Source organism: Balaenoptera musculus, chromosome 19 (genome assembly GCF_009873245.2).
Source record: "Balaenoptera musculus isolate JJ_BM4_2016_0621 chromosome 19, mBalMus1.pri.v3, whole genome shotgun sequence".
In the NCBI taxonomy this organism is placed as follows: domain Eukaryota; kingdom Metazoa; phylum Chordata; class Mammalia; order Artiodactyla; family Balaenopteridae; genus Balaenoptera; species Balaenoptera musculus.
This window is the reverse complement of record NC_045803.1, coordinates 49,136,276-49,157,389: the sequence shown is the minus strand read 5'-3', so window position 1 is coordinate 49,157,389 and position 21,114 is coordinate 49,136,276. Positions and strand designations below refer to the sequence as shown.

The following is a 21,114-nucleotide window of genomic DNA, read 5'->3' as shown; positions in this document are numbered from 1 at the left end:
CATGGAGCAACATAAGTGTCCACCGACAGATGAATGGATAAAGAAGATGTGGCACATATATACAATGGCATATTACTCAGCCATTAAAAGAAACGAAATTGAGTCATTTGTAGTGAGGTGGATGGACCTAGAGTGTGTCATACAGAGTGAAGTAAGTCAGAAAGAGAAAAACAAATACCGTATGCTAACACATATATATGGTTCTAAAAAAAAAAAATGGTTCTGATGAACCTAGGGGCAGGACAGGAATAAAGACGCAGACGGAGAGAATGGACTTGAAGACACGGGGAGGGGGGAAGGGGAAGCTGCGACGAAGTGAGAGAGTAGCACTGACATATATACACTAGCAAATGTAAAACAGATAGCTAGTGGGAAGCAGCCGTGTAGCACAGGGAGATCAGCTCGGTGCTTTGTGACCAGTTAGAGGGGTGGGATACGGAGGGTGGGAGGGAGGCTCAAGAGGGAGGGGATATGGGGATATATGTATGCATATAGTTGATTTACTTTGTTATACAGCAGAAACACAACACTGTAAAGCAATTATACTCCAATAAAGATGTAAAAAAGAAAAAAAGAAACATTTCAAAAGGACAGAATTGCTTCCCAGAGAGAGGATCTCCATACGTAGCTTCTTGGGACTGGGGAATGAGCAAAGTTAGAAGCAGAAATCTACAACGCTGCATCACAGCAAGAAAGGAGAAAAGAGAGTGATGTTCGGTCACTGAACTGTCACATGGTAGAATGTGAGATACAAGTTTTACAGTGTTTTTAAAACATGCCATCCTCTGGTTGATGATTTGAGAATAATCTGGATGTGACTGTGCACTCTGAAGAGGGCACCAAATCAAATCTCCTGCTAACTCTAATCACTCTCTTCAAATTATTTTTATTTTGCTGGCTTAGGGACAGATCAATTGGAAGAATGTGAAGCAACATTACCATTTATCTTATATCACTGTATATATGTTTCCACAGCTCACAGGAGTTCATATATATTTTTGTATATTACATATTGATGTAAAGTTCCAATATACATGTGCCCAAGAAGTTTATGAGAAGGGACTGACATCGCATGTTACAGAATGAGCACAGATGCGAGGAGGTGAAATAAACCATGCTGCTTGATAGAGAAGGCGCCTAGCAAACCGTTCTGATTCATGATTGATGTCACATTAAAAACCCCAATGCAGCCACCTTTAACCATGCACTCCTAGGTTAATCATTTTCAAAAGGGTGGAGAACTTGCAGTTAAATAGAAATGTAAACAGGAGATTCCCTGAGGATAAAGACTAATAAAATAGACTTTCAATAAAAACATCTTTTTTGCATTCAAGTAGAGGCAGTGTTGAAAGGCTGAAGCAGCTTAAGGCACTCTCCAGGCATTTGCCCAAGTACTGAGCCAAGAACTGCAAAGTATTATGCTTGATGACTTGACATGTTGACATACACAGCATCAGCACTGTTACACTTTATATCACCACACGTGACTTTTGAAGGCTTAGAATACTAGAATAACATAGTAGAAAGGTCAACATAGGGAAAGGTCTAGGAAGGTGCGCCTCACAAGGCAAGGAGTCTACCAGTCTTATCACACACCTCCCACTTGGGTTTCTGCCTCCTTGGGTTTCCTATTAAATGCCCTCAGTCACTTATTTATTTGACTGGAGATAAATACATGTTAAAATCTTTGCAGGTGGTGTTTCTGCCCTGTCTGGCGTATGGAGTTGACAACTCAATCATTCACAGTGATAATAATGCCGTGAATATTTTGTGACAGGTGATGCTTATGTCTAATTGACTATACATGTCATAGGGGCTCCGTGTCTTTCACCAGCCAAACCCAGAACCACGACACTCAACACTTCTCAATAAAAAGTAGTTATACTAACTTTAGAAATATGCTAGTATGAAATTATGGGTTTTTTGTTTGAAAAATCAGATACAATTGAAATCCAGAGGGAGGAGATATGGGGATATATGTATATGTATAGCTGATTCACTTTGTTATACAGCAGAAACTAACACACCATTGTAAAGCAATTATACTCCAATAAAGATGTTAAAAAAAAATAGCACCTGACACACAAAAAAAGTAAACTATTGTGCACAACAATCATATTTACTTAAGTAATTCATAAAATTAGTACCATCCCATTCCTTGCCCTTATAGTCTGCAGTGTAAAAGAAGTTTGAGCATGTATCAGAGAGAATTTGTATAGTTCGGCTGTAAAGTTCCTGCACATGTTGATTTGCTTAAAATAATTTCTAAGATGTTCGTTTCATGAAGTTTCAGCAATTGTTCTTAGATGAGTGAAAATTATACCTTACATTTCCTTTTCCAATCATTTACAATAAACTGGCTGAAAAGTCTTTTGATCATGGATGTTGAGAGAATTTATTTTGTCTTCAATTTGAGAGGAACAATTTCAGTAGCTTGCATTTCTAAGTTTTTGTAAAATATTTATATGCTATCCAGTAGAGTACTTTGTATAAATTACATTTGTGAGCACTAGACTATAAATTTTATTCCAAAGAATAATTTTTTAAAATATCATATATCTCTCAAGTTTACAGTTCTATTAAATATATGCATGGCCACATAGATAACAAAACATTTTGCCTTTCTTTTTAAAGATTATTTGTAAAAAGCAGCAGGGCATTTGATTAATTCTTTCAGGTATATAGAAGTCACTGTTCTCTCTAGTGCTTGAAGAGGGATAAATAAAGGGAGAGTGAGGAATCCTTAAGGCAGCATTTCCATCCATATTGATGAGTTTTATTTTATTTGTCTCTAAACTTGTAACAACTGCCTTTTCTTCCTGTTTCCATCACATACTCATATAATGCCTTAGGTGTTTCCTAACTCTCTTTCACAGATTTATTTGTATCATCTGGAGCAGACTGTGGAGCTCTGAAAGAAAACTGGCAAGTTTTGTATAATTTGGATACATCCCATAATATCTAGAAAAACTGGGCAAAAAAAAAAAAGTTAGGAAACACATTTGTAAAATGTGACAAAGGGTTAAATTCTTTACTATGAACATCAATTAAAAATTGTTCTTTGGCTAAAAAAAAAAAAAACAAAAAACAAATTAAAGTGATCTGTGTTATACCAGGTGAAAATGTCAAGAGCCAGGGCACAATTCGCCATGTTTCGTTTTTCCTTCTTTGGCAATTACAGATTCACAGAGAGGGAGTTTCCCTCAGAGTGGGACCTGAGTAACTGTGGGGTAAAAATAGAACTATTAGCCTATCTGGGATGAACAGGTAGCATGAGTGTGTGTGTGTGTGTGTGTGTGTGTGTGTGTGTGTGTGTGTGTGTGTGTGTGTGTGTGTGTGTGTGTGTGTGTGTGTGTGTCTACATATATCAACAAAGTTTGAAGATTTGAGGCTGTTTTACCTACACCATAACCTTACCCGTTTTATGTGTGGCCATGGCACCAACTGCACCAAGTCTCAATTCTGACCTTGACATTCATCTACTTTCTTTACCATATTCAAAATTATAGTCCAGTCCTTACCAAACTTGATAGTCCATTCTGACCACAGTCTCACTGGTTACTACATGGGAAACCATATCTCTGGATAATGCCAATGTCCATTCTTCTGTTCACACTTTTCCAGCTTCATGGAATTGCTTCCTTAATCCTTCCACAATCTAAATTTTAATGCTTTTTTCAACACCCATGTAAGCCCTGCTTTTTTTGACAAATTCATTCTACAGTGATCTCCATATTCTGTCAATTTCCAAAGCTCTAGGAGTCTGTACCACACATTTGCACGCTCCTCTGACTCACTCTTTGGTTTGTTCTGATGTGTTTTATCTTTTCAACAACATTAACATGAGCTCTTTTTTTTTAACATCTTTATTGGAGTATAATTGCTTTACAATGGTGTGTTAGTTTCTGCTTTATAACAAAGTGAATCAGTTATACATATACATATATCCCCATATCTCCTCCCTCTTGTGTCTCCCTCCCTCCCACCCTCCCTATCCCACCCCTCTAGGTGGTCACAAAGCACCGAGCTGATCTCCCTGTGCTATGCGGCTGCTTCCCACTAGCTATCTATTTTACGTTTGGAAGTGTATACATGTCCATGCCACTCTCTCACTTTCAGCTCTTTTAATACAGAAGTTCATACAAAGTTAGGCACAGATTAGGAGATCAATGTATTCAAATCTATTCATTGATTGATTGATTTTTTTTTTCACTAATTTACTCAACAAGTGATGTGCCACACTGGGTGTTGAGTGCTGGAAATGCAAAGATGAGAAAGATAAACCTTTTCCCATGAAAAAGTTCAAAATGTATAGGGGAGAGAGAAATGTAGCCTTCTAACTCTAAAGTACATTAATCTGGTACAATATAAATGTACTAAAAGGAGGAGCTGATGGGTGGAGGAAGGGGTCACTTTTAGTTGTGTGATCATAAAAGTATCCTACAAGAAAGTGCATTTCATTTATTGGTTCATTCACTCTTTCCCTCATTCATTCATTCATTCAACAAACATTTAGTAATTGCCGGCAACATGCCGGGTACTGTTAAGATTGGGGATACTGGGATGACAGGTTGGAAGGTAGAATCTCTATTTCCAGGGTGCTCACACTCCAGAGGGGAAAACAGTGAGTAAACCAACAAATGATAGCACAGTCTAAAAAACAATGTTACCTAGCCAGGTAATTGTGATCGATGCCGGCTGTCTTTACATTGATTGGTGTGGACTAGTTAAGGATATCATTCACGTCACTATTGCACCCTGAGCACCTCACCTTTACTAAGTAAGTGAAAAAAGGCAAATAGCACTATCTAGGTTTGGTTTTCCTCAAGCTTAATCCATGAAAAACAATTAATTGTCATGGTTAAGATTAAAAATTTTTTTTAAATATCAAAAACATACATCTTACTTAACACAGCTAAATATTAGCACGAATTAGCTGCCATTTATCTAGTTTAAAATCCAATGCTTATTTCAAAAAAAAGAGTAAAAGATAATCCAAACACCTAGTTAAAATAAATACCTCATTAAGCTTTCATTGCTATTGGTTCATAATTACTATTTATTTTATCCCTACTTTGAATGGTTTTCATGGAACTAATTCAACCATAATATCCAATTTTTCTCGCTCTTATACAGAACTTCTACTTGCTTTGGATTTTAATGCAGGTTTTCTTAAAAATGCTTATAGAAACCTTCTTCCAGCCTGACTGTTGTCCTTGCTTGAGGAAGAGCAGGGCTACATCTTCTCAATTCAATTTACATCAATAAACATGCACTGGATGACCACCAAGTACTTTAGAGATACAAAGGTGAGTAAATCACAGCCCATTTCTTCAACAACTGTATAATGTATAACGGAGTGCTAGGAAGTTTCAAAAGAGAGGCCATTGACTGATCAAAGAAAATTATCATTATGTGCCCAGATAGGCCTCCAAATTATCTGTGTGCTAAGAATGATGCTTCATTAAGTTACTCATTTTCTCTGGTTCCAGCAGCTCAGTCAGAGGAAAATTAAAAACCAAAAAAAAACACAGTTCTTTGATTGCAGTATGTTGTCCCTGGCCCACATAAGATCCAAACCAATACTTTTCTACACTAAAAAAAGAAGTCCTTTCTTCACCACCAAGCAAACTTCCTTTAGCTTCCCTCTTCCGTTGGGTGTTTATATACCATCAGTCAACTACAAATACCACCCACTTTATTACAAACAGCCTCCTTGTCAGTCTCCCTTACAGGAGCTGTGCCCTGGCCACAAAACACAGCATCTTACACACTTGAAAAGACTAGAGAATGGTTTATATATAAATCATATATGTGTGTGTATATATAAAATACATATATAAATATTCCAAATATTATACATAATAACCTCCATATACTAGAGAGATTAATTCATAAATCTCAGTCATCAGAATAAAAGCAATAAATTCTTTTCAACAAACTTAAACAAAGACAATGCAAAACTACTATGTTATTGAACAAAACTTAAAATTTTTTTATATAGGTTTAGTTTCTTTCTTTAACTTCCACACTATTTAGTGCACTAATGAGATTTTTTCAATTTCTGAGGACTCTGTGAAATAAGTTTACCTTTAGTATTTTCATAAATTAAACCATAAAATATATTAGAAAATGAATAGTAATACATTTTCTCTTGAAAAATGTTCTCTAAGTAATTCTTAAGATTCTGTTTCTAAACTTAGTTTAAGAGATTCGTAAACAGCATGTAGGGATGACTCTACTTCTCTCTCTGAGAGGCGACGTATTCTGTTAAAGAAACATACCCAGATACTGTCCTCTTGTCGATATTGCTTCCAGTTCCTGCCACTGTCACTGAACATTAGGAGGTAGCTGGTCACCCAGTTGGAGCTCCCATATCCCCCTTGGGTGGCCACAGCGGTGATCTCCATTCTCTCTCCAAGGTCAATCTGCAACCACTGGTATTTGTTTGACACAAGTGGAGACCAGCCACCAGCTCCTTTTGTGAAAAGAGAAAAAGGCGAAATGAGCAAAGAATTCGTTAAAAATCTGTTCATGAACTAGCAATCCCAGTAAGCCTGTTCCTCTATGGAACTTAAGAAAGCCAAATTTCCAAAATACGAAACTTTCCATAATGCTAGAAAAATATAGAGAAACAAGAATGTAATGTAAATGGATGGAACCTATGTTAATTATGTTCCTTTCTAGGCGTTTCAACCATCTGACACTGGGAAAGTTAACTGAATGAGGTTAAACTCATTGAATGTTTAAACCACTTAATTTGACAGGCAGACATCCACGTCAACACGTGGAACTGGCACGTTTACTGCCCACATGCATGACTGTGTAATGATTTGGCCTTACACCCCTTTGCCCAGAACTTGATTTACCTTCACACTATGGTGGAACTAGAAGACTACCTTTGATGTCTGATCATGTTTAGACTCCTTAGAGAAAGAAGTACAGCATTAAGCCCGGGAATACAAACATGGCCAAGGGATAGTTCCTGCCTTCACCGTGTTTACGGTCTTATGGGAGGAAAAGACATTGAAAAGCATATTTGAAACACAACATGAAAAGGGTTAATGGTGAGGCAGGTGCAGGGAATAATAACACAGTAAATAATGGAGAGCTCTATCCAGTGATAACTGACTTGCAACAGTGTGTGAAAGACCATTAAATTTTCAGCAATTTTGCATGATGATTGTTAAAGATAGCCATCTTTGCAATTGTCCATGATGGGAGTATTTAAACCACGAAAATTGGCCAACTCTGCAAATCAGTACCCACTCCCACCCCAGCCAGTTTACCAACACATCACTAGTTGTATCCTATCTGGGAAGTGGGGTGGTGGGTGAGAGGATAGCGGATAGGAGAGGCATGGTAAATTGTGTTTGAGCACTCAGAAGTGAAAAATAGAAGTCTGTTGTATATTCAAGGAAATATGGATAGAACAGAATTTATTGTGTTTTGTTTTATCCAAATGCACACCAGAAAATTATAGACGTGATTACCTACTGTACATCTTGTTAAGACGTTTCATTCTTCCAGTTTACTATAATAGTGCTTTATTTGAGGAATTTATTTAAGTAATACTGAATTGCTAACCGTGTAAGTATTATGTAGTCACTGTAAAAAACATGAAATAGGGTTTATCCCATTTTTGAATCCATAATTATCTACTATTCAATATATATTAAAATGCAGTATCTGTTACATAATGTACCATGTAAGAATATTAGTACATGTTTTCTTTTCCCCATTCTTTTGCCATCCACCTTGAGGCTCTGATAATAAGTTCTGACATTTCAGATAGAGATTACCATAAATTTATATACAGTTTTTATTCAAGCATTATTCTTGACATCCATGCCCTGTTTTATAAACCTTGAGTCAGGCACTAATACAAAGAGATGCCCAGTTTTGCTATTACGGTAAGGCACATACCTTTGTGAGACCTAAAGGGACACATCTGTATTAACAACTGCTTTAATAAGATTTTAAAACCCTTCTGATGGCAGATACAACACAGTGACACTCTGAGAGATAAAAAGCAGAACTCTGTGTTACAGCTTCAAAGAAGAGAAGACTGCCAGGAAGGGCCGTAGAGGGAAATGCCACCACAGAAAGGGTGGCAAGTTGAAGCCGTTGAGGGCAGCTTACGTTTGCAAGCGGGGTGGGGTTAGCTAAGTTTTGTGAGCTCCAGGGAAGAGAGGCTGTGTCCGGGGGTCTGGGCCTGGCTCCAGGATGATCAGGGTTGAGGCACAGTGGCCACAGAGGGTGTGAGCGCAATAAAAGAAGGGGTTGGGTTTGGACACAATCAGCTGCTCAAGAAGGGGACTGACCAGCTTCTAGTCAGGGCCTCAAACTGAGTTAAGACAGCATTTTTTTAAAGTATTATATTCTAACAGTCTCCTTCCTTGACAGTATCACACTAACTCCTGATTGTATTCGGGTATGAGTCCCGAGATCACTTACTACATTGTCTTTAGAACTATATAATTTCTTTTCAAATTTCCTTCTTTCTTGGAGGGAATCATTGTTCAAAAGTGTCTTCCACTTTGTACATCAAAAGTACAATGCTCTCCTTCTTGACCCAAAATATTGGTACACTGTGCAATTTTTATTGGTGTGTTTTTGCTTTTCATTTTCTCTGTATTTGCCCCTGAAGAACCTGTGGTTTTGGCTAGTAACCTGGATGAGTGGAGTTCTCTTGGTCACCAATACCATCTACCATGTTTAGGCTAGAGTGAAAAATGCTTGTATTTTAAGTAAGAGGGCTTGTTGGGCAGACGTGGGCCCTGGCTGCATTTCGGGTGTCTCGGGGTCATTGACCTAGCATGGCTTTGCTGTCCACAAAGGGCGCTGCTCATGCAGCCTGTCTGCAGAGCAACAGGAGGCACAGTGCTCTTAACTAGGACACAGCAGTGTCCCCCATATTGTCACGATATATAAATGGAAATCAGCAGTTCCCAATGGATATAGAAAAGACAGCAGCAATAGGGGTTGGGGAATCTCAGGATTTGGCTACCTGACAGTAGGGTCAACCTTCCTCTCCAGAGTTAACAATAGACCATGTCTTTGAAGTATGGGTACATGATGGGAGTGGTGAATGGGTAAAAACTTCCCTCTACTGTCCTATCTAATTTTACAATTCTGCCTCAGGGCCTATCAAAAGTTTGGAAGTTGAAAGTCTTCCAGGGTCTGATGTTCACCAAGCATCCTTGGTCCATCTGCAGCATAGTTGCATATGTGTTACAACTGCCTATCTCTCTGCATTTTTATCATTTTTTGCATAGAAAAGTTGGAAAAGAATGAATGAAGTGCCCCCAGCCAGCCATCATCTTTACCTGGAATTTCTATGTTTGGAATTTTATCTACATCACCTTATACCTTTGAGAAAATACTGAGTTATTTTGTTTCTTGCTCTTTCTAGTTAATTTTAATGGTCTAAAGTCAGTAATGAAGATACATTTTTAATACAGAGTTGTATAATGTTTCTGTGGCACTTTGACATTCCTTTATAGATCAGTATTTAAAACAGGAACACATGAGAGAAGCACAGTGGAAAAAAAAAAAAGAATCAGCGTGAGTCTAGTGAGTTAAAATTGGATCATCAATTCCCATCAGGAGCAAGAGGAACCTCTCACTGACCGCTCCCTCTTCCCAGCGTCACTCACCATTACAGCTGCTCTAACCAACTTGAAACATCCGCAATTAATTGACCTTGAACATTTCAATTTCTCACCTGTGGCGAAAAGGTACTACTGATATGCTAAATCAAGTGATACCATTAACGAGGTACACCAATAAAGTAATGGAAATTCAGATGCTCCTAGGCTTTACTGAGTAATTTCGGCAAGCTAAGTCAGCCATAGGGAATCCAGAGATTCCTACAGGGTTTTAAACTCTGTGGCTCTGTAGACACACATGGTATAAGTGTGTGATGGAGTGTTATGATTGTTCTAATTTTAAAACAAATGTTGAATAGTAATATAGAAAATGCAAATATACAGATATAGATAAACAGACATGGATATAGAACTCAGCACACTTTGGTAGTGCCAGCCTATGATGACATGTAGGGACAATAGTGACATGAAATGAAAATGCAGCTGCAGCTGAGGTTAAGCTACCCCAGGCTTGGGTCACCGCCAAACCAACTAGCCTTCTGGAGACATCCTATTGTCATAGTATCTACTTTTTGAATGGAGAAAATGATGGCTAACTCCAGCAAGTTGTTAACCCTGAATTACTATAAAATAAAATATAGTGAACTTTTAAAATTTACTAACTAAAACTTTCAGCTGGTGGTCAAGTATTATTTGTCCTTAATGATGCTTTTAATATGCCGATAGAGTCAACATCATGGTAGACCAATGTGAGACCAATGACCATCTTTCCATAACCCCATCTATTCCATGGTTATTGACACTTAATCCACAAGACAGAGTCTTATTATCCCTCCATTTCTTTTCTTCCCCATATCGCAGCCCTCCTTCCCCTATTCCACCCTCCTTTTTCTCCTGCCTTGGCCTCATTACTGAGACTTGGCATAATAAAATGTCATAAATTTATTCAAACAGAAACATTTCTTGCATCTTCATATCACAGCCTGAAAACTCACACTTAAAAGCCCTCTACCCACTGATGAGACTTTTACACTAAGCATTGTAGTACTGCTATGAGATTTAAATTTAAAAAGCATAATAAGTGCCTATTGATTTGTCTCACAGACAGCAAGCCCGTGAGTATACGGTAATTGTTAATTTTTGAATTATAAAACAATTATTATTGCTATCGACTCCAAAGAGTTACCATCACAGTAAAGTTGAGCTTTGGAAAAATTTAGTTACTGAATGATCGCAAAACACAGCATCTCTTGTATCTGTTGCCTACTACTTTTAAACATCAGCTTCCTCAGGAACTGGCTTCTGTAACACATGTTGCTGTGAACTGTCAGGAAAAAAAAAGCAAACTAAAATTTAGCCGGTGCCTATTGTATGCTAAGTACTCTACTAGAAATTTTATGTACCATATTAAACTTTATTAAAATTATCTTGTGAGATGAAATATATTTTAACATCTCTTCTTTTCAAATGAAACTTTTAAAAAAGAGATTCACAGAAGCTAAGTAAATTTTCGCAAATTTTTAGTATAGATGAGAAATTATTTTTTAATGATTTTAATCTGTTAGGATCTCATTTAAGAAATCTCCTCCTTTTTCATTCTTTAACCTTGAAATAATTATACAACTACCATTGCCCCAGAGTGGTATATTTTATCCCAAGAATAAATTCAAATAATAGATTGTGTTATTTAAATATAAATAGGTAGCTGGCTGAATTACATTTAAAACCCTTATATCCTTTCTAGTAGGGAGCACGAATATTTAGTTCTGGACATGGAGGCACATCTTACAAGTTCATGGAAGTGAAAGAAAAATTGAAGAAAAAAATACTCTTGGTAGGAGCTTTAAAATATAGAAAAGAATCACTTCTATCCCCTGCTAATATTAAAAATGGCATGACTGCCACTGCTGATGGTCACCTGTGAAGGTGATGTGTCACAGAGTTTGTCAACTTTGCAAAGGTTGGAACACACGAAAGGGCAAGCCATATTTCTCAAGATGTAAAGCATAGAAGGACACAGGTGTTCAAGGACACAAAACACAAGTGAACACAGTTCAATGACAGTCCTAGCCATCATTATGGCATCTACATTTCTAGAAAATAACTGGCTTAATTAAAATTGTCCTAGGGAAGTTTCCCCCTAAGATAATTACATTTTTTCACATGTGATTTCATCTAGATTTCCCCACAATTGTAAGTTTGCCTGGATCATTTTGATCTTGACATTGAATTACAATAATGTAAAAGGAAGAGAAAAAACATGGTGCCAGTATTTGTCTGTCTCCCTTAAATGGTTCGCCGTGTCCCGGGGCCACCATTTAGAACCTTATCAAGCTTTGTATTTTTACCAGTGTAGTTCTTTTTGCTGGAAGGAAACACGACTCTATCGATGCTCTGTGTCTGGCTAGTCTTGCCTCGTGTACACTCCTGAATCGTGGCGTTGCTGCCCCTGGTCACAGTGATTATTACAGGTACAGGCAGGTCAGCTGAGCCGAGCCAGCAGGGCAATTCCAGGATTTCACTGAGACTATGAGAGAAAGACCCTCTTTTCTGCTGTGAACGCTGGAAGGATGGGAATTAGGCATCGAGCTGTAGGAGCAACTGTTGTGGAAAACCTGAGTGAAGCAGCAAAGACCCAAGCAGAACTGAGAGACGAGGCGAGACCCAGTTCTGATAGCACAGTCAGCACCCCTGAGTCCAGCTGGGCCCGCAGGGCATCCCTGCGCTTTCCAGGTACGTGAGCCACTGGCCAGCCCCTTCCCCTTTGGCTGAACCCACTCAGGCCACTGCATCAGCAGTTCTCCATTCTCTCCTTCATTATTTTTTTCTCCTTAGTGGATCATACCCATTAATGTACATGCATGCTGTTATTTTTCCCCCTTTAAAAGAAAAAAAAAAAAAGCTTCTCTTGACTCCACTCTATTTCTCCTGCTTTTTATATTAAGGTAATATGTTAATTCAAATAAGATGTCCATGCACACTCTTTCCGATGTTTGTCATTTCATTCTATCTCAGGCCAATTCCAATTAGACTGTCAGTCCACGCCACTCAATGAAAACTGCTCTTGTCAAGGTTACCAAAGAACTGCATGTTACTAAATCGAATGGTCAGATTTCAGTCTTCCTACCACTTGGCCTGTCAGTGACATCTGATACTTTCAACTACTCCCAATGCCTTGATATTCTTTGTCCACTTAAACTTCCATAAAGCTCATTCTCTTCATTTTCTTCTTAGCTTATTAGTTGCTCCTTCTCAATCTCCATTGTTGGTTCTTCCCCTTATCTCTTCCCTCTGAAGGCTGAGATGCGCCAGGGCTCAGTCCTTCGCCCTGCTTCTTCTCCATCCCCATCTCCTTGCGGACCTCTCTTGGCCTCATGGACTTAAATATTATGTGCCAATAATTCCCCAGTTTCTATCTCCACCCCCAACCTCTTCCCTGATATTAGACTCTCTACTTGCTATCTTTAACATTTCCCAAACCAAACTCCTCTTCTTCCCCCAAATCCTACTCTATTCACATGCTTCCCCAACCCAGTTTATGACAGACAATTCCATTCTTAAAGTTTCTCAGGACAAAAAAAAAAAAAAAATAGAGTGTGCTTGACTCCTTTCTTTCTCTCTCACCATACTAGCAAACCGACAGAAATACTGCTGGTGCTACTCAACTCTGCAGAATCAGAGGATTTCTCCAACTCCACTGGTGCTCCTTTCTATTCCAGCCTGGATTCTTGCCACAGCAACCTAACAAGTCTCCCTGCTTCCCCCTTTGCTCACTGAGACTCTCTCTGTTCTCTATACAACAGGTTTAAAATATTATTCCTGGGCTCAGAACACTACAATAACTTTCACTTTCACACACAGTGAAAGACAAAGTCATTACTATACGGCCTCCAGATTCCTTGTATGATCTGCCCCCCTTGCACGGCTCCCGCCCCAGGTCTGGCTTCCCAGATCGGTACCCTCCGTCAACGACAGCCTCCTCAAGGTTCTTTGAGCAAACACCATTCTCCCATCTCCCATTCCATGCTTTGATAAGCTATCCTTTCTGCCTGGAGTGCTCTTCTCTGAGATAGACTGGGCTAAAACCTTTGCTACCGTCAAGTCTTTGCTCAAATGTGATCGCTCTCATACAAGCATGCCTCTCCTGACCTTCCCTATTAAAATTCCTTCCACCCAGCAATCCTGCTCCCGTTCATCTTAATCCAAACCACTTTTCATTTTTTGTCAGATATTGACATATTTATACATACATTTCTCGTTTAGTATCTTTCTTTATCCTTTATCTTGCCCTATCAGAATATAAGCTCAATGAGGCCTAGAGTCTTGGCCTGTTTTGTTCAAAGATAGATCCTACATGTCTAGCACACTGCCTGACACATAGTAGGTGCTTAATAAATATTTATTGAATAAAGGAATGAAATAAATCTCTTTCCATATGGGTATAATAAGACTGTGTTAATTCATATACCAAATATGAATATATTATACCTAGTGGCAAAAGCTGGAACTAAATAAAACTAAATAAAAGCACAAGATACTTCTCTTTGCAAAAGAGAATGAAAAACACATCCTTCTAATAAAAAAAAAAAAACCAATTATCTCTTTCAGTACTTTCAGTGAGGTTCTCGAAGAGAAAGCTTAGGCACTTGGCTGAGACACACACACACACAGAGGCATGCACGTACATACACACAATGTCTACCAACCGCTTCAAAGTTCCCTAGTTTAATCACTTGTAAACTACATTTCCTAGATGTATTTATTGCTCTATTTGTGGAGTTTTTGATACAATGAAAGAGATGCTTTTTACTTCATTTCCCCAGCAAGGTTCTAAACTAATAATACCTTACTAAATTCTCGTAGGTTTTAGTGTTTTGCTGTTGATCAATTTTTCCTCCCAGCAGACTGGCAGACTGACTTTCAGCCCTGCTTCTTGTATTGCCAGATCAAACGTTTCTGAAGTGTTCAATAACTCAGTGGACTAATCAGTAAATATTTACATCCTTTCTCTGCTTAGGCATTTTGATTCGTATATTTGATGTGCAAATTTTGGGAAAGCCAAATTTCCTCTAGAAGACTAGAATAAAATTACAAAACCACCAAAATCTGTGCTTTAATTTTTTTCACCACAGCCAGTTTTATTTCATTCAAATTAGTAGCTTTGGAAAAATGACTTTGAGCACATGATGTCTGGAAATTCAGACGGTAATCAGGACTTGCCCGTGTTTTGCTCTAAGACCATTATAATACTTTTGTAAAAGTTTCGATTTAGATCTACTACAGTGAGGCAGGTCATTTCAGTAAATGACCTCATGCATCAGATAGAGCACACTGACAATATCCCAGAGACTGAAAAACCATTTTTTGCTTCCCTACCTTTTTTTTTTATCTTCCCCAGCCAGAGAGAGATGATAAGCTGCCATGAGTCAAATGTCCTCATATCACTCCTGGGTTAAGAAACTGAAGTCACTCTTGTACCCAACAGACATTATTTCCACATAATGGTTGGAAAAGCCAGCAATACTAGGGCATAGTATATGAAAAAAAGGTAAAAAGTACAAAACCAATTCCAGGCATTTGATTAAATCATTTAATATTTTCCCAATCTGTGAAAATGCTAAAACATTAATACAGCATCACGATCCCAATGAATGAGATATGTTTAACTCTAGGCTTAGATATTTGTTGAATTTAGTCTTGAATACACATACTTTAATTCCACGATTTATTCCTTTTTAAGTATTATTTTATTGTGGAAAATTTTATTTCACAGGCAATGGGAAAAATTATTAGTGATGCTGGTGACCGAGACATCCTTAACATTCATTCATAACATTCCCCTCATCTTGACTGAACTTCAGACAGGTTTTTTCCCTGACCATAGGCCCCTGACCTCCCTTTTCTCAGAGCATTTAATTGAGGGAAGTTGCAATTGTAAATTATTTCTCTGATCCTTGCAATGTAAATCTTCATCAAGCCTCCTTACGGTTTTACAATCCAAGAATGTCTTTCTCAAGGACCTGAGTCATCCCTCTGAAATGTAATCAAGAAAGATAGAGCCCTATCGCCCAGTCTCTGCGGGAGGGCAGGAGCCTAACTCCACAAGCACCAATTAGCAAACACAAATGGCCTAATCACGTTGACCAACTTCCCCCTGAGGTTCTCCAGTACTCTTCCATTAGCTCATCAGCTCAGTGCTTTAAAACTCTCCCACCTTGATTTCAACAGAGCAGAGTTCAATCTCTCTCCCCTACTGCAGAAGTCTTGACCCCCATTGCTAGAGTCTTGAATAAAGTCTTTTTGTCTTTTTAATTCAATCCAGTGCAATTTTCTTTGACAAGAGATAATTGGTTTTTTTTTTTTTTTATTAGAAGGATGTGTTTTTCATTTTTCTACCTAATGAGTCATGTTCCCCAGAAACCATTACACAGAGTCTGAGAAGATAAAGAACAATGCTTAGAAATGAATGAGGGTCTGACTAGAGCTAACCAGAGGGGTTCTTCAGGATAGTGACAGTGTCCAAAGACCACTGCCCATCTGTTCTACCTATTAACCAAAAGAATGTCACAGCCAGCTTCGGGGAATCTGAATAGAACAAGAAATGTCATGGGACCTGGCCAGAAAAGGTGATGGCCTTTGTCAAGAGAACAGTCGTAGGGACCAAATGACCACTAAATTTGGCAGTGTACATCAACAAACATCCAGTGTGAGGACCAACCAAACCACACTTAGCAGGTATCACTGACCTGGGACACAAGGATCCAATCAATGATCTTGTGGTGGACATCAACACAACAACCGACATATGTCAGGGGAGCCCCCCACCCCAAGTGCCAGGACATCACCTGAGTTCCTCTCATGCCAACTGCCATTTTGGAAAGGAGTGGAAGAAAGATTAGGAAATCAGAAGGTCTGAGCATTTACCTGGAAGAGACTGACACAACCAAAGGAGGTTCCTTTACCCAGCAGAGGCTAGGGGGTTTGAGGTGACTTGGTAAGTGGGCAAAAATGGGAAACAGTCTCTGAACTGAACAGCAAACAGGATCTTCCCCAACTAAAAACAATACACTCAGCTGCTAAAGTTTTGGCAATACTGAAAAATATATGGTGTTTCCATGTTACTTCTCAACTACTAACATAACCTGCAGACTCATAGCCTTGCAACTAGCTTGAGAAAATCAGATCAACCAGTTTTCAGATCTGAATGATGAAAGATACTAGAGTGTCTTTATGAGTGTCTTGGGCGTGTGCTTAACATCCCCAAAGCTGCCGATTATGCATTTTATATAACTTATGATTTTCTAAAACTGTATGTGGATTGGCCAGAACGATGTCATCTGCACGTGTACATGGGTGGTCAACCAGAATCAATGTCTATCTGGTTCAAAAAACATTTTGCCATATGCACAGCATTGAAACAGTCAGGTCTACGCTGCTCCAGAGCAGAATCACTCCACATTCATTGGGCATCACACTGATTTTAGGTACAAAGAAGAGAGAAACACACACACACACACACACACACACAGAGTCTGCTGGCTTTAACAGAAATAACGTTCTACAATAGCATGTGGAGTGGGATCCACGTAGGACTGAGTGCGTGAAGCCAACAGGTGAAATACTCCTCCAGCATCGGGCAACCAGCTCCACGCGGCCCTGGGCCCAGGTACAAAGAGCGGAGCACACAAGCGTTAGGGCTTCATAAAAAGAATACAGGGAAAAATACACTTTTACAAGATTTATTTCAAAATGGTGATACCTGACCATTAATTTTGCCAGTGATACACATACATTTAGATTTTTAAAATTATCCTCAATTATTACATGTGTATTCAATGGTTTCTTTACCTCATTATATAAAACAAATCATGTTTCGACATATGAGAGTCTGGTAGAGTTTATTGTGCCGAAATAGTGAAGACTCCAAATAGACGTAAATGGAACAAACCACTGCTGCGTGGTTTTTTCCAATCAAGCCCTTTTATTTATTAATCTGATTTTAGCCTATGGTTATAAACTCGTCATTTTGTCATTGTATCACCTAAACTGAGAGATAAACACCTTCTAAAATTATATGCACCAATTATTCTGTATTAGAAACGATATCACACATTGCCCTGGCTTCACCAAGAGAAAAACGGTCCTATTTTGAGGGAGTGTGATCGAGTCGGTCAGGATGTGAAAGGTGGGGAAGCACAAGGAGAGGAGGAAAAAACACATCATTTTGTTCTGTTTATCTCTATCTTATTTCTATTTGTAATGTATAATGGAAAGTTCTAAATTGTCCTTTTTGATAAGAAGAAAGTCTCACAAAGGAACCTCATTTCCACTTGAACCAATGAGGCCTTTTACACGATTGTCAGGCCACCTATCATGGTTCATGGTTCCCAGTGTATACTGATCCACTGAGTCATAAAGTAGTGCTTCCAGCTGGGAATGAGAGTTAATGCAAACTCTCTGGATCAGAAAAGACGGACCCCAAAAAGTAGGTCATGCTTCCGTCTAGCCAATTTCAGATTGCTCCTGGCAATACTGTGACTCTAACCCACACCCCTGCGCCTTCCCACATGCCCCGTCACCACACAGGAGAAGGCGGCAGCTGAAAACAGCATCCTAGCAGAGGCAGCTCCACACATGTTCACGGTGACCGCTAGGACAACTATAAGAAAACAAAGACTTTTGATAAGCAAAAGGAAAAGTCAGTTATCAACATGGATCATTCTGTTGCAACTGTTTTTGCTTTTACTATATTCTTTTTCTGAAGAATTAACATAAAGGTTAATTTGTTGGTACTGTTTGGAATGTATCTTCAGAGTTTAGAACTTTGCATTTTAATTTTTTAAGTTACCACCAAATTTTTAAAAAGTTTTTTAAGAAAAATAGAAAGAGAGAGGGAGGGATAGGGTGGAAACTTCTGGAGGTGATGAATAAGTTTAGGGCTGTGATTATGGTGATGGTGTCATGGGCATATACTTATCTCCAAACTCATCAAGTTGTATACATTAAATAGGTACAGCTGTATACATATCAATCATACATCCATAAAGTAGTTTTTAAAATTAGCAATTCATAATTTTAAGAAATATGAATGTAATATTTCCAGAGTCAGCTGAGCTTGTCAAACATAAATGTCAAGATCTTTATATTTTTATTTAAAGGTATCGATTTTTCCCTTAACAAATCATAACTGAGTAGAAGAGTATTGTGGTATGTTAATGGCCATAAAAAAAAAGTTTTTTTGCAAAATTATATGCAATCCTAGGATTTTAGGCTCCTTTACATAAAACACGGGAGGGACAATATAGTTGCATGGATGTTGTATTTAAGGGGACCTCCCAGATGATCTTCAGACAGAGTTTCAATAGTGAATTCACGATTTACATGATTCTTCAGGGATGATGCTTTCAAAAAAAGAACAACTGCTTTTTGCTTTTGCTATTTTGACATACTGTAGCTTTAGAATATCTATCTAGGTCAATAAATGAGCTGCAAATAAAACCATCAGGAAATGTTTCACAACCAAAATTCTGTCACTTAGAGCAAGTCCCTCCTTCTTTAGCTCCAGGTGACACCGCAACTTCCTGGGTTTTTTTCCTCACTCCTCTGGCCAGCCCTTTTCAGCATCCTTCACAGAGCTCCCTTTCTCTACGTTTGTTGAAAAGCTAACACAACTGTCCTCTCTTCTTTTACTTTACATTCTCAGTGGACTACATTTCTCATGCCTCTGGCTGCAATGATTAATTTTTTTGTTTTTGGAAGACGAGGCCTGATCTTTATTTTTAGCTCTGACTTTCCTTTGAAATCTGTATTCCAAATCCTGAACGCTTCCTATATATCTATTCATGGATGCCCTACAGAGATCTCAAACTCGACATGCCTAAAATGGATGTCTTACCTCCTGTCAAAACCAGATGGCCGTATCATTCCCATCTTCAAGTCACTCAGACTAAAATGTGGAAATCATTTCTAATTATTCCCTTTCAATAACAGAAATTTCTACATATGTAGAAATTGCCAGATCTGGTCAACGTCACCTCCAAAGTGATTTTCATTGTCCCTTTTGCAGTTTGTTATTCCTTAGTTTAAGTCCGTATGTCAACCACTCAGTTAAACTTATTTTCTGTATTTATTTTTAGTTATGGGGGATACAACTTTGAAGCAAGTAAATGAAAGCATGAAAAGACATGAAAGCATTTGAGAGATCCTAGTGAGGCAGAACTGGAAGGCCTTGATGTCCTGTGGATAACCCCTTCGATGTTAGATGCTGGGAGGGCAAGGAGCATGGAGAGGACAAAGTCAAGGATGCCAGCTTGGAAAACTTTCTGGATGCTGGTACTGAGAGTAAAGAGTCATCAACGGAAGGGAAATCTGAAAGACGTAAAATTGAAGGAATGGGAACCCTAAGGAAGTACGAAGGACTCAGAATGCTGTGAGTGATTCATTGTGGAACAGAGGGGCAGGCCTTCTAGGGTGATAAAAGTGAAGGAAGCAAGGCCACTGGGATTTGCATACGTTTACAGGATTTGGAGAGGAAATCAGGAAATTGTTTTCCGAGCCCCGATGGCCTACCCTTCCTAAAAATCTTCAATATGTGCCTTTTAGAAAACCAATCTGTTTTTGCCATCATTCCCAGAGTTGCTTTGGTAAAAGCAGGTTGAATCATTTTTCTCCTGGTTGCAAAAAGCATTCTTTTTGACACAGCATTTAATTCAACTTCAATCTGGCACTGGAGCCTCAGAAAATAGTCTATTTTTCTATGAAGTCTGTTCTCATTCTCCACAATTTCATTTGAATTATACTTATTCCTGTGCCTCTCACTCAGCCAGGACTTTGTTTCTTCCACCTCTCAGCTGCAGCTCAAATACCACCTCTCCCACAGTCTCACTATAAGAACTATGTAATATGAGATAATATAGTTTATTTATGTTTGTTAAATTAATAACTAAGAATCAAGTTTCCTATTAGAATACCACTGTCATATTTGAAACCCACTTGGCAGAAACGTTTGTGTGCTGCTCAGACATGAAAATGAGGCTTGCCATTAGCTGAACTGCTATTGTTCTAATATGGCCAAACTCAGAGCAATTGAAATAGATTAAATAGATTCTGAGATGACTTCAGAAGGTCAAAGGGCTGTGAGAGTTTTGCTTTCTAGTAACAAAGTAAAATGACAGACTTTCTTAATGAGCAAAATGGACATTTCAAAGGATCTTAAACTCTCTTTATGCCATTTGTTTTCTAAGACATGGTTCTGATTAATTCCCATCATTTTTTTTTGGAATATCTGAAATTGTGTCTTGAATTCCAATGAGTAACTGAATATTGGCCAAATATTAATTTAATAAAGTGTCAACATAATTAAGTATCTTAAAATTTAAATGACTGTGGTTTGTGTGTAGATTACAAAGTGGTTAGATTTTATATTTTTGAACAATGTAATAAACACTTTTAATAAACTCTTCTCAGACCTTTTCAAAAGTAAGAAGAAGACAGAAATGAGAGG

General features: G+C 38.4%; 1 protein-coding gene across 3 annotated transcripts in view; it reads right to left on the bottom strand.

Annotated features, from left to right (window-relative positions):
- Positions 1-21,114, bottom strand: part of CNTNAP4 (contactin associated protein family member 4) — a 257,943-nt gene that overhangs the window by 175,298 nt on the left and 61,531 nt on the right. For all 3 annotated transcript variants that reach the window (XM_036835023.1, XM_036835024.1, XM_036835026.1), the window contains one exon: positions 6,285-6,478. In XM_036835023.1, coding sequence (XP_036690918.1) covers positions 6,285-6,478 — 194 coding nt within the window. The remainder of the gene's footprint in view (positions 1-6,284; positions 6,479-21,114) is intronic.